Genomic DNA, 17,976 nt, shown 5'->3' on the forward strand with positions numbered 1-17,976 from the left:
TATGTTAAGCGAGTTACGTTCGCTTGCTTCGCAGCTCGCTTTCACCGTAATGCAGGACATTACTGGTTCTACGCTAAGAAGAGGGCGCTATTTGCGCTATCTGCTGTCGTGCGGTTTTGTTTCACCCTTATCCAACATAGATCCAAATAAAAAATTGATATGTATGATTTGCAGTAGTTCCCATGTTGACAGTAGCACAGCTCATACCCGGAGCACCCTGTGGCGCGCAATCAAGCACCCGGCCCTGGGTGCTCCCGGGCAGCTGACGCTCTGCCTTGGATGGCTGTGTTTTCTTCCCTACTGGTCGGATAGCCTCGTGCCATCGCGATACCTTGAAACTGGCCCAGATTGTCGGCTTTGATACAGCGATCGTGTTTCGCCTGCGCCTTTCCACGCCCTTCTCGCGAGTCTTAACTACACACATTGAATTGGACGGAATGATTATGCTTCTGCCTTTGTCGCTTTCCTATCGTTCCATCGTTTGTCTTTGCTTTTGCCTCGATGCCCTTGCAGTAGTGCACCTGCTCTTTGGGACATTTCGGATCCTTTTCCTCCCGCTCGTCTACCTGCACAACGACCCCCCCCCCCCCCCCCCTTCCTAACGATTCCCTGCGCTCCCCCATTCCAATTTCACAATCTTTTCAACCCGCTCTAATCTTTCAGTTTCATTTTCACTAGTTCAATGGTTTCGTTAAGCTTGCTCGTATTTGGATTAATTGAGTTTACTTACACGCTAGAAGTTATGCATATGCAGTTTAAAGGTATTTCCGCACAATGCTTCATTAAAGACAATTATAATCAAAGGTAGAATCAGTATTGACAAAAAAGAAAACGTTTTACAGTTTTACCTACTTATTGCTATGCTATTGTTTCGCTTTACTTTCTGCAACTTTCCTGTCGTTCTTATGATCTGTGTTTTCTTTTTCATGCTGCAAATGTTCCTGCTGGAATTTGCTCCGTTTTTTTGCAAAGCTAAAAAAAACTGTACTTAGCCCAAGCAAGCTGCTACTAACCATGTGTCACGCAATGTTATCTCTTTGGTATTAAATGAAAGCCTTTGGTTTCCTCGTTTAGGTAACTATTGCTTTTAGGTCTGAAGGATGTTTCACTTTTCCGAAGAATAATGATGTTTAATCAAATGATGAGTAGAAACGGCTTTTTAAACGGTTGTCGGAGATGTTTTCTTTATCTTTACACTGCATAAACTTTAAACAATGGTTAGCAACGGGCTTTCTGCTGATCGTGGGCAGCTATGAATCCAGCATGGGATAACATGACAGTGAAGTTCCTTTTACCACACGTTACACGACACGACACATAATTAATCACACGCAGCTAGATCATTTTTTCCGGTATCTACTACTATGCTTCTCGGTACCCAGAGAGGCTCACAGTATCGCAATCGTTTTTTCTGTAAAACAGTTTCCCGTTTTTAAGAATCATTTTTCTGATTACCTTCTTTTTTCTATCATGGTATTTTCTTCACAACAACACAAACAATTGCCGTTTAAAGCAAAGCTTTGAATTACAACAAAAGCTAACCGTTACGATCGAGCTTCTTGCTTTGCAACGGGTGATGGAAACTAGTGAAAACTAGCAAATTTATATCAGAACAACAAAAAAATACACCAGCCCAGCAGCGTCATTGATCCTGCCTTGATCATCTTGGGTACTCTTTCTTCCTCCTGCTCAACTCCACGTGTGAGCACATTTTTTCCCCTCCGTCTATAAAATCTGTCTTTTCTGGGACTCGCTAGAATTGCTTCGAAATAGTTGTATCCTCTCGGTATATATGATTACCTAAACCCCATTCCGGTTACCCATTACACAGTCACGAGGTTTCTTTTTAAAATTGCTAAATACGTCACACCGCGTCACGTTGTGTGGGTGTTTTTTTTTTGTTTTCGTTTACTTTGCTGCATGATTAACGATCATCATCTGCCCCTCATACCCATTTGCTCCTGGCTAGTAAATGTATCTCGTTTCTTAAATGTCGATTCAAAATCTTGATATGCATGGATATTTTCATTTACAAAGTACTTTTTTCCCCTCTCATATTTTGTTAGTTTTGTTGTTACGCTTCCTTTTCTACGTGTTTCTGTCTGATATAATGTGTATGTGTCGGTGTATGTTTTATGTAGTTTATTGCTCACATTTTGTTTGAAATTGTTTTTTTTTCTTCCTTAATTTGCCCTCATTTATCTTATCGTTTCATTTTGCTACCGCTGCTAGCGCGCATACAGAAATCCAGTTTTGTCGTTGGAGACTTAACCGGCGATAGGCGACGAACCTTTTTGTTTTGTTATGCGCTGCAGCAGCAACGATCATCGCTTACTGCAAAAGAAGCTGCGTACGTTTTCTGTTGTTGTTGCGCTTTTGCAGTGATGAAACCCTAATCACATTGGTTAGCCATTGACTTCGGTATCCTGGCACCTGCTGGTGAGGACTTTCACAATCTCCCGTTGTTTTTCCGCTTACAGATGCCTGTTTTTTTTCTTCTAGCATGTATATCTCAGATTGTTGGATTCAAAAATGATGCTAATGTTAAAAACGGGATGTAAAGAATGATTGAATGTCCCTTTCGTTTGAATGTGCGGGAAATGGGAGAGGAAAAAGAAAACGATTTCGTTAATAGATAACATTCGTTTTTGTTCGTTTGTTTGTTAAACGTAAATTGGAAACTAGGTAGAGTGATGATCGGCTGTAAAGTGGGCCCGCTAATTCAATTTGTTGTTTGCCTTGTTAATGTTCATCTGCTTCACTTCACGTTTGAATGGCATTTCGTGCCACGTGCCCTTCGATCTTCCTCCCAGCAGCCGATCATCACTCCGTTTAGGGCACATTTTGGTAAAAAGTGATCAACTAGTAATGCTTTAGCTAGCGCGTTTTTTCGCTCTTCCGTTCGCTGTTTCGCCACTGTTACTTGTCCGGTCGCTTCACACTTCGGAAGCGGAGCGGACTTTGCAAAATACAGCGTTTCGATTTCTTTTCAGTAATTTGTTTGTTTGCTTGTAAGGACAGTAGTAGCTGCAGCAAGTGTTTGTTTTGTTAGGTAGGAGAGTTAATGTGGTTACTTACATTCCTATCATCTAGCGCTTCATCTGCAACCTTCTCCACAACTGGGTGGTTCCGTCTCCCTCCTCGACGAAACACCAAACTGTTCAAACCCTAGCGTATGAATGCTAAAATTGCGCCTCATAGATTCGTCTTTTCGATCGCTTATCACAGAGATCACATCTATGTTGGATCGGTACCGAAAAGCGATCCATTCTGTATCGTGCTCGACAGCTACCCCACTTATTTCTACCGTAACCGGTCCTTTACATCTTAAGCATCCTTGGTATGACATAATGTTGTTTTTTTTTGTTTCGTTTTTGGTTTGGTTGTTGCTATTAGATTATCCTCTTGCAAAGCAGCTGCACTGCTAGATGTTGATTAATTCGCGCCCGTCATTTACGCCCGTGGATGTGGTGCCACGGCAAAGGTGAACAGTCCCGCATTCTGTCCACCCAGGCCGGCCATTGTTGTTGCCGGTGGTACCACCGTACCGGGCGGTGGTCCGCCACGGCCGTGCATGGCCGTGCCCCCGATTAGTGTTGTTCCGCCGCCGCTACCGCCGTTCAAGATGGTGGAGCCTGTGCTGCTGATGCAATGATGGTTGCCGCTAAGATTGCTATGGTTCATGATGGTGGTGGCTACGGGTTGCAGATGTTGCGGTCAGGTTGTTGCCATTAGGTACGAGCTGAGATCGGTTCGTTCACTCTTCTTCCCCAAATGATGTTCCATTCTTGGCTCCAAACCCGCCCCCCTTCGATGCGCAAAGAAAGACAAATAAAAGAGGAACAGAGAAAGAGAGAACGGGATAAAGGTGAGAATGGAGTAGATGAAAAAAAATAACATGGCTAGCAAACGGAACGGAGCAGCTTAATCTTCCCTAGGCTGTACATTGGGTGAAAAATAATATGTATACACTTTGGCACATTGATTTTGTTCGCCACAGCAGTCGTCGTGGATGTGGCATGAGTGAGGGTAAAGAATGGAATTTATTTTGTTGCCGAAGATTCAGGCGAATGGTCTGACCAACTAAGAGACAAAAAACCCGAAGTAATGTTATGGTACAATGTGTGGTAAACAAATAAAAAAAAATCCCCACAAGGGTTAGTACTTGTAACACCGCGAATGGAAAGTGCATCGCTTCACAGCAATGGAGACGCCTGGTCGTTGGTACGGTACAAGCGACAAACGAAAACAAAACCAATACCAAAAAAAAGATGCTGTTTATAACACAGCTCGCCTTCCATTTACATTATTATTTCAACTGCAATTTAGCCTTCTTTATCTGTGGGACACGATCGAAAATTGGAAAAATGAAATAAAAAACCGAAACGAAATTACACGTTAAAAGCTTGTTTTTGGGGGACAGCACAGTGTTTTGCCGTACGCAAAGAGGAACTATATGGAATTCTGATTTAGCTTGATTTTTGGGACCATTTAAGGGATGTTATTGTTTTAGAGGGTAGTTTATTTATTTTTTAACAAAACAAACGTTCTAAATTTGTGCGGTGTGGGTGTGGGGTGTTGGTGCGACGTTCGCAAGAACTTGAGCTTTATCGTGCAAAGTGTTAACGGTTACATCAAATCAAACTCATTCAAAAACCGGGCAAAAACCGGGTGCAAATAAAATTTGGTGGTGAATTATTGAACAAACGGTGTAAGAGGGGTATGAGGCGGCGGGGAGGGAGGTGGGGGAGTAGGCGGAAAAACAGAAAAAAACAACATTACGCATCGTGTGTGTATGTGTTGTTGAAAGCAGTTCCAGAAAATAATCAAACCAGGTAATGGATGTTTGGCATGTTCGGTAGGTGAGGCAGTACTTATACATTTGAATATGTGATTTTTCTTCACCTTTGCGCAAGGAACACACACACACACTATTAAGAGCAGGGAAATACAACCGGTTGCTGATTGTTGGCTGATTGATTTTGGGGGGATGAATAGATAATTTATTATTTACAGTTTGTGTGCACGACATTATCGTTCTAATTGCGAGCCGAACAACAAACAAAAAAAAGGAAAAAAAACAATAGCAACAACCGATCGTGACATGGATGGGAGTCTTGGTGAGGTGTGGATAAACATACTTCTCTCTGCTGCGCGTGATTCTGTGCGTAGAACTGGTGCGACGGTATGTCCGCGGCCATCTTCGATTTGGCGAACTCGATGCGCATAGCGCCACGGTCGGATGACAGCAGGAACTTGCCCTGCAGGGCGGCCATCGCTGCCGCCGCACTGACCACATCCTTAAACTCTACGAACGCTACCGGAACCGGGGTGGCCGCACCGCCGCCGCCACCCGTCCCATTTACAAGCGTGGTGGTGGTGTTGGTAGTAGAGAGTGCGGTACCGTTGCTGATGGACAGGTTGTGATGGTTGGTGCAGTGGCGATAGAGCCCGTTAATGATGTTGTTGTTGTTGTTGTTGACATTGCCAGCAGCAGCAGCAGCAGCAGCGGCAACAGCGGCGGCAGCAGCAGCAGTAGTAGTAGTTGTTGCTGAACCCTTAGTGTGCAAACGAAGGCGACAGAAGCCAGGCAGACTGTGGTAGGTGGGTTTTTGGTGAGGGGTGGTTGTGCAGAATTTTATGTTTTTTTTTTAATTTTTTTTTTCATGACGGTTTTTGCAAAAATATAGCCGAGGAAAAACAACGAATGAGTCGAGGAAAATGGGAGAATCGTAAAGTAAGAGTACGGATCGATCGATCGAGAATGATCGATTGGTATGATAATTTTGAAGGAATAGAGCCAGGAAGATGGATCGGGGGGAAAGGCAAAGCATGGCAAAGGAATTGTTTTTTTGTTTTATTGGAGCAGTCGGGAGCGGCCATTGGTGGAAAGGTGGTTTGAATTGTCGTTTGCGATGGAAATAAAATGGAAAACAGGTAATACAGGAACTTTGTGTTAGAAATGGTGCATAATTCAAATAGAGTTGGTTTTAAACATTCATTCGGGCAGGGCGTATGGAACCGGGCAGCAGCAGCGAACGCGACCCTACCAGAAGGGCAGAGTCCCACTAAAGCCCGGCAACCAGATTAGGTGAATGAAGAGTTAAACGGGGGGGGGGATGTAAACATTTTTTTTATTTGTAAATTTATATTAACCAATTTGCAAAACACAAAACAACACCCAGACCGAGCCGAGAAACAAGAGCAAAGGTGGGTTTCGAGGTTCGAAAGAGAAAGAATTGTTGGGTTTTGCACGTGAAGATGGTGTATAATGATATGGGTACGAAAGAGAACAACAAAACAGAAACAGTTGAAACAGTGAATCAGGTAAGCATTCCGAATCAAACAAACTAAACTAAAGCACGATTTACATTTCATTCATCCGTACTCGAGTGGGGGATAAACACGGGAATGTAGGGGGGTGTGTTTGTTTCATTAGCTAGCGAGTAACGGGGAGTTACGCAAAGAGTACGCAAAGTACGGGCACAAGTGAGTGAGTGGATGAGAAATTGTAAAGTTGAAGTTTAGTTTAGTGATATTGAGTATATAGATAGAGAGATATATATATAGAGAGAGATAAAGAGCTAAGTTGGATGCAGTGAGTGTTTGTGAGAACATTTGGTGAAACGGGGATGCAGTTTGCCTGTTTTGGGTTTCGTTTTCTTTTCGTTTTTGTTTTTTTGTTGTTAAATAGTTAAACATGGTGCACTATAGAAACAGGTTGCAGCTGTGTTGAATATATCTATGTATATATGTATATATATATATATAAAGTTAGTGGGGGGAGGCTTTTGCTACAGTTGGATGGATTTAGTTTGTTGTTGTTAAGTTTATTTAGTGATGTAAATCTTATGGAGGTTTTGGTATTTATGGGTTTTTACACGGGGAAATTATTATTTGTTTTTTTTTGCGGTTAATCATCAGGTTGATAAAGCCAACGGCCTGATAATGTGTAATTTCAGTTTTTATGGATATTTATAGCATTTTCTTGTGAATGATGAGCCCATCATCATATAAATGATTCTTGCTTATGGAACGCTAATCAAAAAAGTGTTTGTTGGTTTTTAACACTCAAATTGTAACACTCAAAACAGGAAGTAAATAAAATTTTCAAATGTTCCACATCATATGTATGCGTGGGATGAAACACAACACCAATTGAATGGACAGTTTGACGTCATGATTTTCATTTTAATTATAAAAAAGTAAAATAGTAAATAGGACGGCTGTTCGGTATGCTGAACCATCCAACTCTAACAGAAAGAGGCGTTGGCTATGACACACATCAGACGAATCTCTAGTTCAATGTTTTCATGCAATAGGTGTGGCCTATCCGTCTATCTGGATATAAAAAAAGAGGTTTCACATCGTCAACAAAAAATAACGTTTAAATAAACCAGCATGATATAAAAAAATCCAATCAGAACCCAGACACACGCAAATTGCACACTACAAATACATACATCCACTAGGAATGAACTGAGGAAAATTAAGTCCAAATTGGTTTGCGAATGAGTTGGAAGATTAATCGTACTCCCAAAGGCGTCAAGAAACTCGTTCTCAACCGTTCAGCCACCAGTGGCCATAAACAAATTAGCAAAAAAGCAAAATTAACACAAAAACAACAAAAAAAAAACATTCAATCGACCCAAAACGGTTGGCTCCGTAAGGATACAGCATTGCATAAATCGGAAGCGAAAGGGGGTAGAACGATTTGGGTTCAAGGAAAAGATAAAAATAAATCCAAAAAGAACATTCATCAAGGGAATGGGGTTAAACAAGTTGATGGATGAAGATAATGAAACATAGCCAAAAAGGAGACATAAAGTCGAGCGATTTAAAGGAGGAAATGATAGAGGGTAAAAGAGAAAGAGGGAGAGATACAGAGAAAGAGAGAGAGAGAGAGAGAGAGAGAGAGAGAGAGAACAAGAGCGCGCGACAGGTAAGGCGCAGGGAAATGTGGGGTAGGGAACGAAATGAGAGGCGACCACTCACCTAGCGAAAATTTCTTTCAGCTCATGCTCGGAAACAAACTGTCCCAGATTGGCAACGAACAGTGTCGAGCAGGGAGCATTGGCGGCTAGCGGCGGGTTCGGTGGCTGATTGCCGCCAGCAGTGCTGCCAACCGGACTGGCCAGTGCCGGACTGGGCAAAAAGTGGTTCGCTGGCAGGCCGGCGGACACATGCATCGATGCTGGATGTATTGCTGACGGGTGCGGCATTTGAATTTGCTGCTAGAAAAAAAAAAAGAATAGTAAACAAATAGAAAGGCGGATAAGGATAAGGCGTCACACAAAGAGAAGACATAATAAGAGCGAGAGAGCGAGAGTAGGAGAGCACGAGAGCGGGTGAGACGGACAGGCATGATAGAGGGTTTTCCAGTTTAGGTTGAGGTCCCTTTGCCGCTTGCGAACTTCTGGTTCAAGCTAAACTACATTGTGCTGAGACAGAGGATCTGAGATCGTTCCGAATTGCAGGATCTGGTACAAAAGCAATAAGATCTCTTTTGAACACAACCGATCAGCTTGACACATTCGAGATCAACCTTGAACAGAACCCACTAATGGCTCTGATTTTGCCAGTTGAACTCAAAACCCCAGGAAAAGGTAAATCATTACTGTGGATGAATCCGCGTGAGATTGGTATATGGGAGGAATGCGAAAGACTTTAAAAGTAGAGAGTTGGAAATTGGAAAGAAATATCATCCGAACCCCAAACTAACCCACCTATAAATTATGTGTATTGGCTGATGTATTAAATAGGCTTAAAGAAAGGTATAAAAATTGTTGTAAAACCCTTGTCGTCGAACAAAAGTAGGCGCCGATATTTTAGAGCTTAACAGGAGAACAAAAGTTTAGGAACCTTTTTCCCAGGACCAACCAGTATCTTTAAAGTGTATAAGAAAATACTGGCAAGTGGAGCTACCCCAAAAAAATTGGTGGAAATACTTTTCCTTTTTCCTCCCCCCAAACCAATGTATTCTCTAATAAAAATTAATGGTGAACATGAGCATAAGCTCGCCGCTCGTAATATATTTCCCAGGAGCAAAAGTTTGTCGAACGTTGCAGTCGACCATATTTCGTCTCATTTGCACGCAAACCGAAAAATCTCGCAAACTCCGGCACTTCCGGTGCTTTACCGCGTCACGGCCCAACCAACAAGTGTCGTTTCCTCGAAGAAGCAGCACAGGATCTGGTGTGTGTGTGTGTGTGTAACTTTTAATTAAAACTTCATTATTATGCAAATGAGCCAAATTTACGCTCCATTGCAGTGGTTCACCGGAAAGCGCAAAAAAGCTTTCGGTCGCATCCTTTCGCTCGCACTCGGTGCATTCGGTTGGAAGGATGCGATGAGTGCGTGTTTGTGTGTGTGTGAGTGAAAATTGGGTGAAACATGGGTAAGAGCAAGTTAAACAATATGTAGACAGAAAAGTGAAACTAAAAACAAAAAAAAAACGCCTACCCGAATCACGGCTTCGAGTACTATTTCGGGACGAGAAAGGCAAAAAGTATGTAGTAAAAACGGGGAAAAAAGCGAAAGAATACCATTCCCTTTTCACCTTGGTTGGCAACTCTGGGTGAAACGGTGAAAGGAAAAAAGGTTTTTCATTGCGGTATTAGAGAATTTAATTTTCCTCCGTCGATTAAACCGATCCTTATCGAGTCGTGGAACGATTTTAATGATCGTTTCGAGCAAACCGTTTCGCCCATTTGTGCAACAAAAGCCTTCCCCATTGTACCGGGTACCCGGGCTTAGAGGGACACAGCAAGCGAGCCAAAAAAAAAAAGAGAAGCGTAAAACAAAGTCCTGCTGTGGAAATTTGGGCTGAAGTCCTTTTCGTTTTTTCTTTTGCTTCTCCTCACCACTACTATGGTCGATGCTCATCTCGTTCGACAAGCTGCTTAGCGAACAACAAACGAATCATAAAATCTGTCATCGAACCGCTGAGATTATGGGCGGTCCGGCGGGCTGTGGAGGGCAGCGTCTCCATAATGCGGATTAAGGACGAAACTTGTTCATTGTGGGTGATTTTTTTTTCTCGGTCGTGCCGTAGCTAAATGCCCTTTTTAGGGTCGACCATGAAAAGAAGCTGGAAAAGCTGGTATGGAGCGCGTTGGACGAAAATCTGCTTAACCGGTGAACCTGGGAGAGCGGGCAGAGTTGCGTGCTTAGCAGATGATGGAAGCACCACCAGGTGGTTGGCTTCATAGCTTGTCCGTTTAGGGGGTTTGCACGGGTGTCTTTTTTTTTGTTGTATCCTTTCGATGTGGGTCATCTAATCCTCGAAGGAAGGAAGACAGTACAGTAGTTTCCTGTCCCCCCATCCGTGGTTCGAATGTATGTTCGGAGCGAAAGTTGGAAGCTTTGGTTGTACCTTTTCTTCTGTGGCAACAGGCATGCAAAAGAGCCAAGCAGGTCGTTTCCCTAACGGAATCCGTTCGATTGAAAAGGATCGGAACGGATTTGAGACTTATTAATTGCGTGGCAATCATCAGCAAAGGTGACTCTCGGTGTGACCGTGGAAGGACATTATGCTAGATTTAGTGTCCGGTTCTTCCAGCGGCTTATAACAGGATTGTATCGAAAAGTGGGACAATCTTGTTAGCAAACTTGTTGTTTTTTTTATTTCGAACCCGAGGAGAAAAGTTAGTGGCAGTGGTTTGCCATCTTCCACACCTATTGTCGTTACGACGGAACGGCATCCGCAAGACTTCCCTTTCTTCGTGCCCCAAACAGGATTAAAAGTATGTTCGGGCTGCCCCTTGCAAGCACCTTGCCCAATCAGTCGGAAAAGCGAGACACACTTTAAAGGCCCGGGAGCAAACTGATTTTAACTTTCCCCACAGGCAACAACCAAGTGCATCGGCGGCGCCAACGGTTCTCGGGAAGTGCAAATGGATGTCAGGTGCCAGAAGCGATTTTCCATCCATTTAAGCTTTTGCTTGCACAGTCTTCTCCCGCGCGCGATGTGCAACGATGATTGGACGTGAATGATGGCGATAAGGATTTCGATGGACACGAGATGGACTGCAACAACCATCAGCAGCGTTCCACAGCGCTTGATGGAAAATTTATTTTCATTAAAATCCAAAAATTAATTCCCGTTCTCATCAACGCTTTTCGCTTCCCGCCCACCAACCTGGCTACCAACCCCGCTTCTCCGGTCCGGTTCGGTACAGGTTGCGCACTTTGCCTGATCCCTTGCGGCACGGTGGAAACAGAAAACTATTCTTCGCCGGTGAAAGAAATACCTTCTTAAGAAATGGCCAAGAATTTAATCTCAACTGACGAGATGCCGTAACTTTTCCACCCGGTGGGAAACCACCATTGCAAAGGCAGATGAAGAATGAAAGAAACAGCGAATCAGTACAAACAATTCATCGTCAGCCCGTGTGCACAGTTCTCCACTGCCCCGTCATATGGCCCGTTCGCTCCGCACCTTTGTGCGCACTAACATTTGCTCTTGCCCAGTGCAGTCTGCGATCCAGGCGCCCCAGAAGTCCTTCTTCCGGGAGCGAACATAAAGCCAAACGGTATACTTTGTTGCTTTTCATCTGAAACGTAAATAAAACAATTTTTGTTTGGTGCTGTTTAATTTTCTCATGATCTCCGGCCTGGGTCTTGTTGTACGGGCTGGAAAAGCGTACAACCAGAAGTGAAGGAAAAAAGGAGAACAAAAAGCAACAACAAAAGAAAGGTAAATGGTGGATGGGGAACGAAGAAGTACAACTTTTGGTTATTGCTGCTCCAATCACTTCCGCCGCGGGTGGGGAAAATGGCCAACGGGTAAAGTCCGCGTCCGGACTGTACGCACCAGGCACCAGGTTGATAAAACAAAGGACGAAAGAGGAAAACTTCACCAACGAAGCAATATTATGAGCCCAGGAGAGTTAAATCTGATTCGGCCGAGGTGCCCGTTTGAATTCTCGTGGTATTGTTTTCACTCCCTTTTTGATTGGGGGGGTTCAAATTGAAAAGAAAACACATATAATGGACTTGTTACCAGCAGCGTTTAATCGTAAAATTTCTCGAGGAGCATTGCGCTAAGGGGAAAAATCGTTTACCCATCCATTCTGAGCTACTCACTGGGTTGTTATGAAGGAAGGTGAAGGAACTAGCGCGATCGATGGAACTAAGTTGATTATTTTTGTTTGATACATTGTGCAAACGATGTGAAAATCCTGTTGCGAACACGCATGTGACACGAATGTTACCTTGAAATAAGCTTGAAAGCATAATGGTAAAAGCTCGAGAAGTCGTAAAAAAAAGATGCTAGATTTACAAACGCAAATGTGCTAAGAGGAAGTAAACAAAATCAAGTTTGAATGAAGAGTTATCAAACACCTACAGCATCGTAAAGCAATATATTCCCTGCCATTAGCAACGATGGGGCTCTGTCCCGAAAATAAAAGGGCGTTTACTCCATTTCGCTTATGAGCTACTGTGTGTGTGTCTCGTGCGTATTTAGTAGACGATAAAGCTTTATGGCTTTATTTCTAGTCGTTAAATCGAATGAGGATGGTAACGATACAGGTGGACCCTTTTTTTTTTCTCCGGGGGTGGTGCAGAACAATACGATGCGATGCGATAGTACTAAAAGCCATAAAGGCTGATCCTGACCGATCCACGGTAAACGATAACGCTTCATGAAGTGAAGGGTGAACGATAACCCCCTTATGATAGTCTGTGACTTAATCAATATAAAGGCCTATAGCGAAGAAGGGCAAAACCAACACTACGAAACTACGAAACGTAACTAACAAAAAAAATCATGGATTGTAGAGTTCATAAAAGAAACTGCGTTAAGTACAGCAAATCATAATAAAAGTTGGAAAGTATTATTAAACAAAACAGGTACAGAGAAACACCTTCATTTATCGCTAGATGAATGAATGTTTGAACGGTAATGGTGCATGTTTGGCTACAACTACGCTACAAGCAGAAGCAATTGTAGAACGGACGATGTGTACATGCAGCTGGCCAAGTGGCTTCATTATTTCCTAGCCGCAGGCTGCACGGTGCGCCGGCGAGCTAGGCGAGCACTCCTTTTCGGGATCACCGGGTGCAGCACACAAGCGGACATATTTACAACGAATATTAAAACGCGCAACTCAAGATGCAAATAGAGAAGCACAAGCACGCGGCGGCGTTGAATAAAGCTCGCAGCAAAAGCGCTTCACATCGTGACTTTTGGTATGGTAAGTTCCGTTGTTCTCATTACGCGGTGCGCTCTCTTTTGTTGTGCAAAGAACGGTACAGATGGGGTGTGTGTGTGTGTGTGTGTGTGTACATTTCAAAAGAATTCCAGTGAAGATGTGAAGGGTAGAGTAGTATGGCGCAGCAAACAGCCGAAAGAATGAGAATGTGGAAATGAAAAATTCTCGCTAGTGATATCCTACACGCTTTAAATTATGCATTGGTACAGGAAAGAAAAGGGTCCGACTGGGAGGACATGTATGTTGTTGTATTGTTCTGCAAATGTTTCTAGGCTGCCGGATAAATGCCAAGGATACATGGTGTAGAACCGATTGGGGAAATGATTGTCGCTTGCTGCTTGTGATGCGTCAGACTTCTAGCCATGTACATACTTTATATACAATTAACAGAATGATACGGTTTCTTCTATCTGTTCACACTGTTCGAGTGTGAAGCAAACCCGTGAACATTCTTTAGGTGGCCATTTTAGGTGCTGCCAGCATGCTTTGCTGTGTTTGATATATGCGGCATCTACACTAGAGCATGTGGTGCAAAATAGTCATTTATTGATTGGAAAAAGACACATTGCCAGTCAATTCGAGGAGGAAAATGTTATGTACACAGGATAAACACACACACACGCACACACACACTTTACATATATCCCCCTGTTGGAAGCCTGTCGACAACGGGGGAAACAAAACTACCGAAACTGATGGATAAAGTTTATGCAACGAGTGGTTGAAGGTGATGGTGTTGATGATGATCATTAGTAGCAGTAATGGGGCACGCCGCTGCTGTATTGGTTGCTGTATGGTACTTACTTGGTGCATGGGCTGCTGCTGTTCGAGGACTTTGTCCGTATTTAGTCAGAGGTAGGACCGGACCGGGACCTGCGGATGCAGTGCCGGATGGACGAGCGTTGCATGCTGCAGTGCGGCTGCACTCGGCAGCTCAGCGGCCGCCGCCGAGAACGCTAACGGATGATGCCATAGTTCCGGGCCGCCAGGAAAAAACGGTGTACCTAAGTCTGACAGAAAGATTCAGTTAGAGTTCTCGGGTAGATCAGGTGGGGATTCTTTTGTTTTTTTTTTTTTGGGGAAGTTGAGGCATTTTGAGGTTTTTTTTTTCGAGGAAAGTATTGAAGTTTACGTAAACAGATACAGAAAACGATCACTGTGTGCTAATGAGCGAGCAGTAGCGGATCGTTTGGGGGGACACTGTGTGGATGTGAATGTCTTCGGTGGATCTTCGAGCGGAGCGCGGCTCGATGTCCCAATTGGTGGTCTGGTTTACTGATGCGGTGTAATGTGGAGTGACGCTTGTGTGGTCCAATCACTTGCTACGATACAAATGGTCGCTTCAAGCACCGATCGTTCCGTGTCGTCCTAGTGCTCGGCTTGTGTGAATAGAAGGGGGAGCTCACTGTGCACGCACTTGTGTATATTGATTGTTTGTGTCAGTGTGTTTGTGTGTGGGGGGGTAGGAGAGGGTATACGTATGCCCGTATGGATGTGTGTAGCAGCAGCACAAGGGTGACTATTCCGGGTGCATTCTTGCACATTTGGCTACATTTGGTGCCGCTATCGTAATGAATGAAACGCAAATAGTTAGTGTAACGGTGTGCGTGCACTTGCTTAACAGTACCTAAATAGAACAATATTTCAACAAAAATGTACAATTACAGGGAGAATTCCGGTTGTGATTTGCTAAGCGGGTCTGTACTACTGTATGCTAAAAAGTGCTTCGTCTGCTATTCGTTTACGAGCCGAAGGGTACACGGGGGAGCAACGATCAAACTCTCCATCATAACTGAGCTTTTAAAGAGCTTTTTTCCCCCATTTGCCGATAATGGAAGAATGCAGAAGGCCGACAGATTATGCAACGTTAAAAATGGATCGATCAACCCAAAAAGTTGCATAAACAGTCTAAATGACACATCCGAACCTACTGAAAGCCGCTTCTCATATGCGGTATGATGTCCATAATCCTGCGACCGATGAGATTTTTTTTTGCTTCTCACAAACAAAAAAAAACAAAACGCAGGACAAAATACGAGCATGTGGTTTGCCGTTTTCGTGGGTGTGGGTTTGTGTGTGTGAGTGGGTTCGTTGTGGTGAGGTTTACGTGGGAGGAGGAGGACGAGAAAAAGGAAAGAAATTGTAACGAAAAAAAAGTACTTACGTCCAGCAGTAAGTGGGTGCATCAATGCAGGATGTGCAGCTGTGGCCGCTGTATTAGGTTGTGGTTTTGGTTTGCTGACTTTAGTGTTACTCTTGGCGAATTCCAAGCGTATTGTTTGGGGCATATCGGGATCGAAGCGTACACCTTGCTGCAAGATTTACATTGTTTTTTTTTTGTTTTGTTTTGTTTTGGTTTTGTCGATTGTTTGAGGGGGTGGTTTTTGGTCGGTATACGATTTTTGGTTCCGAATACAGTTGGCACGCGTGTGTGAGAGTAAGAGAAGGTGATGGGCATTTTGCGTACGATTTTTCACATCGCAAAACGGTGATGCATTTGGTACGAGGTACGAGGATGCGTGGGTGAATGTGGGGGGGTGTGTGTGTGTGAGGTTTGGCGTTCATCCATGGAGCGGGTATATTTATATTTGTTGGCGTAGGTTTTTGTTGTCCATTGTTGCAAATTTTTGTAGCGCAGTGAAGTTGAGATTTTGGATTCGGTGCAATATATGGTGGGTGAGATATTGTTTTTTTGTAGTTGATGTTTTTGCAAGAAGAAATGGTTGTTCCATGGTTGCATCGCGTGGCAAAATGCATGATTTACGCGTACGAGGGGGTATCGCAAAAAATGTGTTTGTTTGTTTGTTGGGACAAAAGAGAAAGAGAGAATTGGAGAAAGTAGAAGAAAATAATAGGTAAAATTTTAGATTCCGGGGTGAATCGTATTATCAGTTATTGCATGAGTTATTATTAGTTTTTGTATAGGGATTTATTTAACAGGGATTTGTTTTTCAAAAATCAAAACAATCAACATAGAAACCAAACCAATGAGGGTGATTAACGAAGGCGTAGGGTGTATTAATGTTTTCAAGAGCGAGTTAATTACATAAAATCACAACAAAAGTACATAGGAAGCCATTATTAATAGTACAAATTATTACAAAATTGGCAGGGGAGTCTGCAATTGTTGATAATATATCAACGATAAAAGAGATATAGGAGTACAACAATTGTACATGGAGAGTGTAACGTAAACATTTTTCTTGATGAATTCAAAAATAATCTTTGAAACTAACTATTTATTTATTCAAATAACGAATAAATAATGAAATAAATATAAAACGTATCAGTAAGGAAATATTCCTCTCAGTTCTATATGCTTTAAAGCAAATGTAGAGCTAATTATTGTAAAAATTAAGCTTAAACGTCAAATAGGTAGATTCCGTGTAATTATGAACAGAAAATTTAATTTACATAAAGGGAGGTAGATTAAACTAAATGAAATTAAATTACGTCAGTCACACAGCAGTGGGTTCGACATCGAAAGGAAGCTTTGCGTTGTATTCCTCACTGGCAGCAGAATTCCTCAAGTAACTTTCTTCTTGATTCCAACGACGAAAACCGATCACTTGGGCTTAAATGGCACAGCTCCGGGCCATGGAGCTGAACCGGAAATCAATCACCACTTAAGAGGTGGCACCCATTGTGGGCTTCTCGAGAAAAGACTAATCAGATTAAATCACATCAAAGATCAGGGGCCGGGTGAAGCATCCTTAGCCCCTTAGCAGCACGAGCCACACAAATAAAAGCACACTTGTGTTTTCCCATTCGCTTTGCAAGCGCTCCTTTCTTCCACAAATCGATTGGTTTGGTGGGTTGGAAGGTGGTGAAAAGCGATACGGTAAGCATACATACGGCTTAAACACACGTAGCGTAGGCGTATGACTTTGCCGTGGGATCTTAACTTTATTGACAAATAGGACACAGGACCGAAAGCTCCAGTGACAAAATTCGTGAAGAAAGTTCCAAACACTGACAGCAGGCCAGGCGGGAGGGATTTTCATGATCGTTTTGAAGACTCGAGTCTAAGGGTACTTCTAAGTGTCAGACGATTAAGAGCAATAAGTTAGAAGAGTGTATTTTGTGTGTGTGTGTATTCGTTTAGTAGTGTATGTGTGGGTGACATTAGTTTTGAAAGGACGCGTGTCCATTGATCATTGTGGCGGTTTAATGTGTGTGACAGGGTGAAATTACGTGTGACCGTGTTCGGTATGTGTAGGCGGATTGTGTATGTGTGTGTATGTGTGCAAGGTTTTCAACGTTCAACAAGTTCCTTAACAGTTAAGGGGACGGTTCAGGGAACACTTCGAACATTGTGATGTGAAAGAAAAAGGATATTTTCTTGTCAAACGAAGTTAATAGTGTTTCTGAAGGTAGCAAAAGTAAGAAAAACGGGCCAGCACAAAAAGAGGTGTGAGTGTGTGTGTGTGTGTGTGTGTGTGTGTGTTGGGGATGGTTCCGAACCGAAATGATACTATCTATTCTGTTACTGCTTGAGGGTCTTTATCGGTGAACAAGACGCAGGAGAAATAACACCAACAACAACTTTGGAGCAAAAAAACCCACTAGCTATGTGATCAACACAACAAAGAAATGAAAGCATCGAAATACGTCAAGTACGGGGGGGGGGGGGGGGTGAAAGTATGCCGTGGGTTAGTGGTAGGTGAACGGTGGGAGCGAGCCATACAATGCCCGATCATGTACGAATAAACGAAAAACAAAAGTATAATAGAGGAAAAATGGGGGGGATAAAAAAAAC

General features: G+C 43.1%; 1 protein-coding gene across 4 annotated transcripts in view; it reads right to left on the reverse strand.

The window, feature by feature from the left end:
* Positions 1-1,820: 1,820 nt before the first annotated feature.
* LOC128299688 (protein couch potato) overlaps positions 1,821-17,976 on the reverse strand; it is a 106,927-nt gene continuing 90,771 nt past the window's right edge. The window contains exons 5-9 of one of the 4 annotated variants that reach the window (XR_008287311.1): positions 15,382-15,529; positions 14,022-14,227; positions 7,996-8,231; positions 3,079-3,808; positions 1,821-2,578 (exon numbers count right to left, since the gene is read on the reverse strand). Coding sequence is in view for 2 of the 4 variants with exons in the window: in XM_053035721.1 (XP_052891681.1) it covers positions 14,067-14,227; positions 15,382-15,529 (309 nt within the window). In the remaining 2 variants the exon portion in view is untranslated. Of the gene's footprint in view, positions 3,809-7,995; positions 8,235-14,021; positions 14,228-15,381; positions 15,530-17,976 lie in introns of those variants that run through there. The other 3 variants (XR_008287310.1, XM_053035721.1, XM_053035722.1) reach the window with 3 other exon arrangements.

Source organism: Anopheles moucheti, chromosome 2 (genome assembly GCF_943734755.1).
Source record: "Anopheles moucheti chromosome 2, idAnoMoucSN_F20_07, whole genome shotgun sequence".
Taxonomy (NCBI): Eukaryota; Metazoa; Arthropoda; class Insecta; order Diptera; family Culicidae; genus Anopheles; species Anopheles moucheti.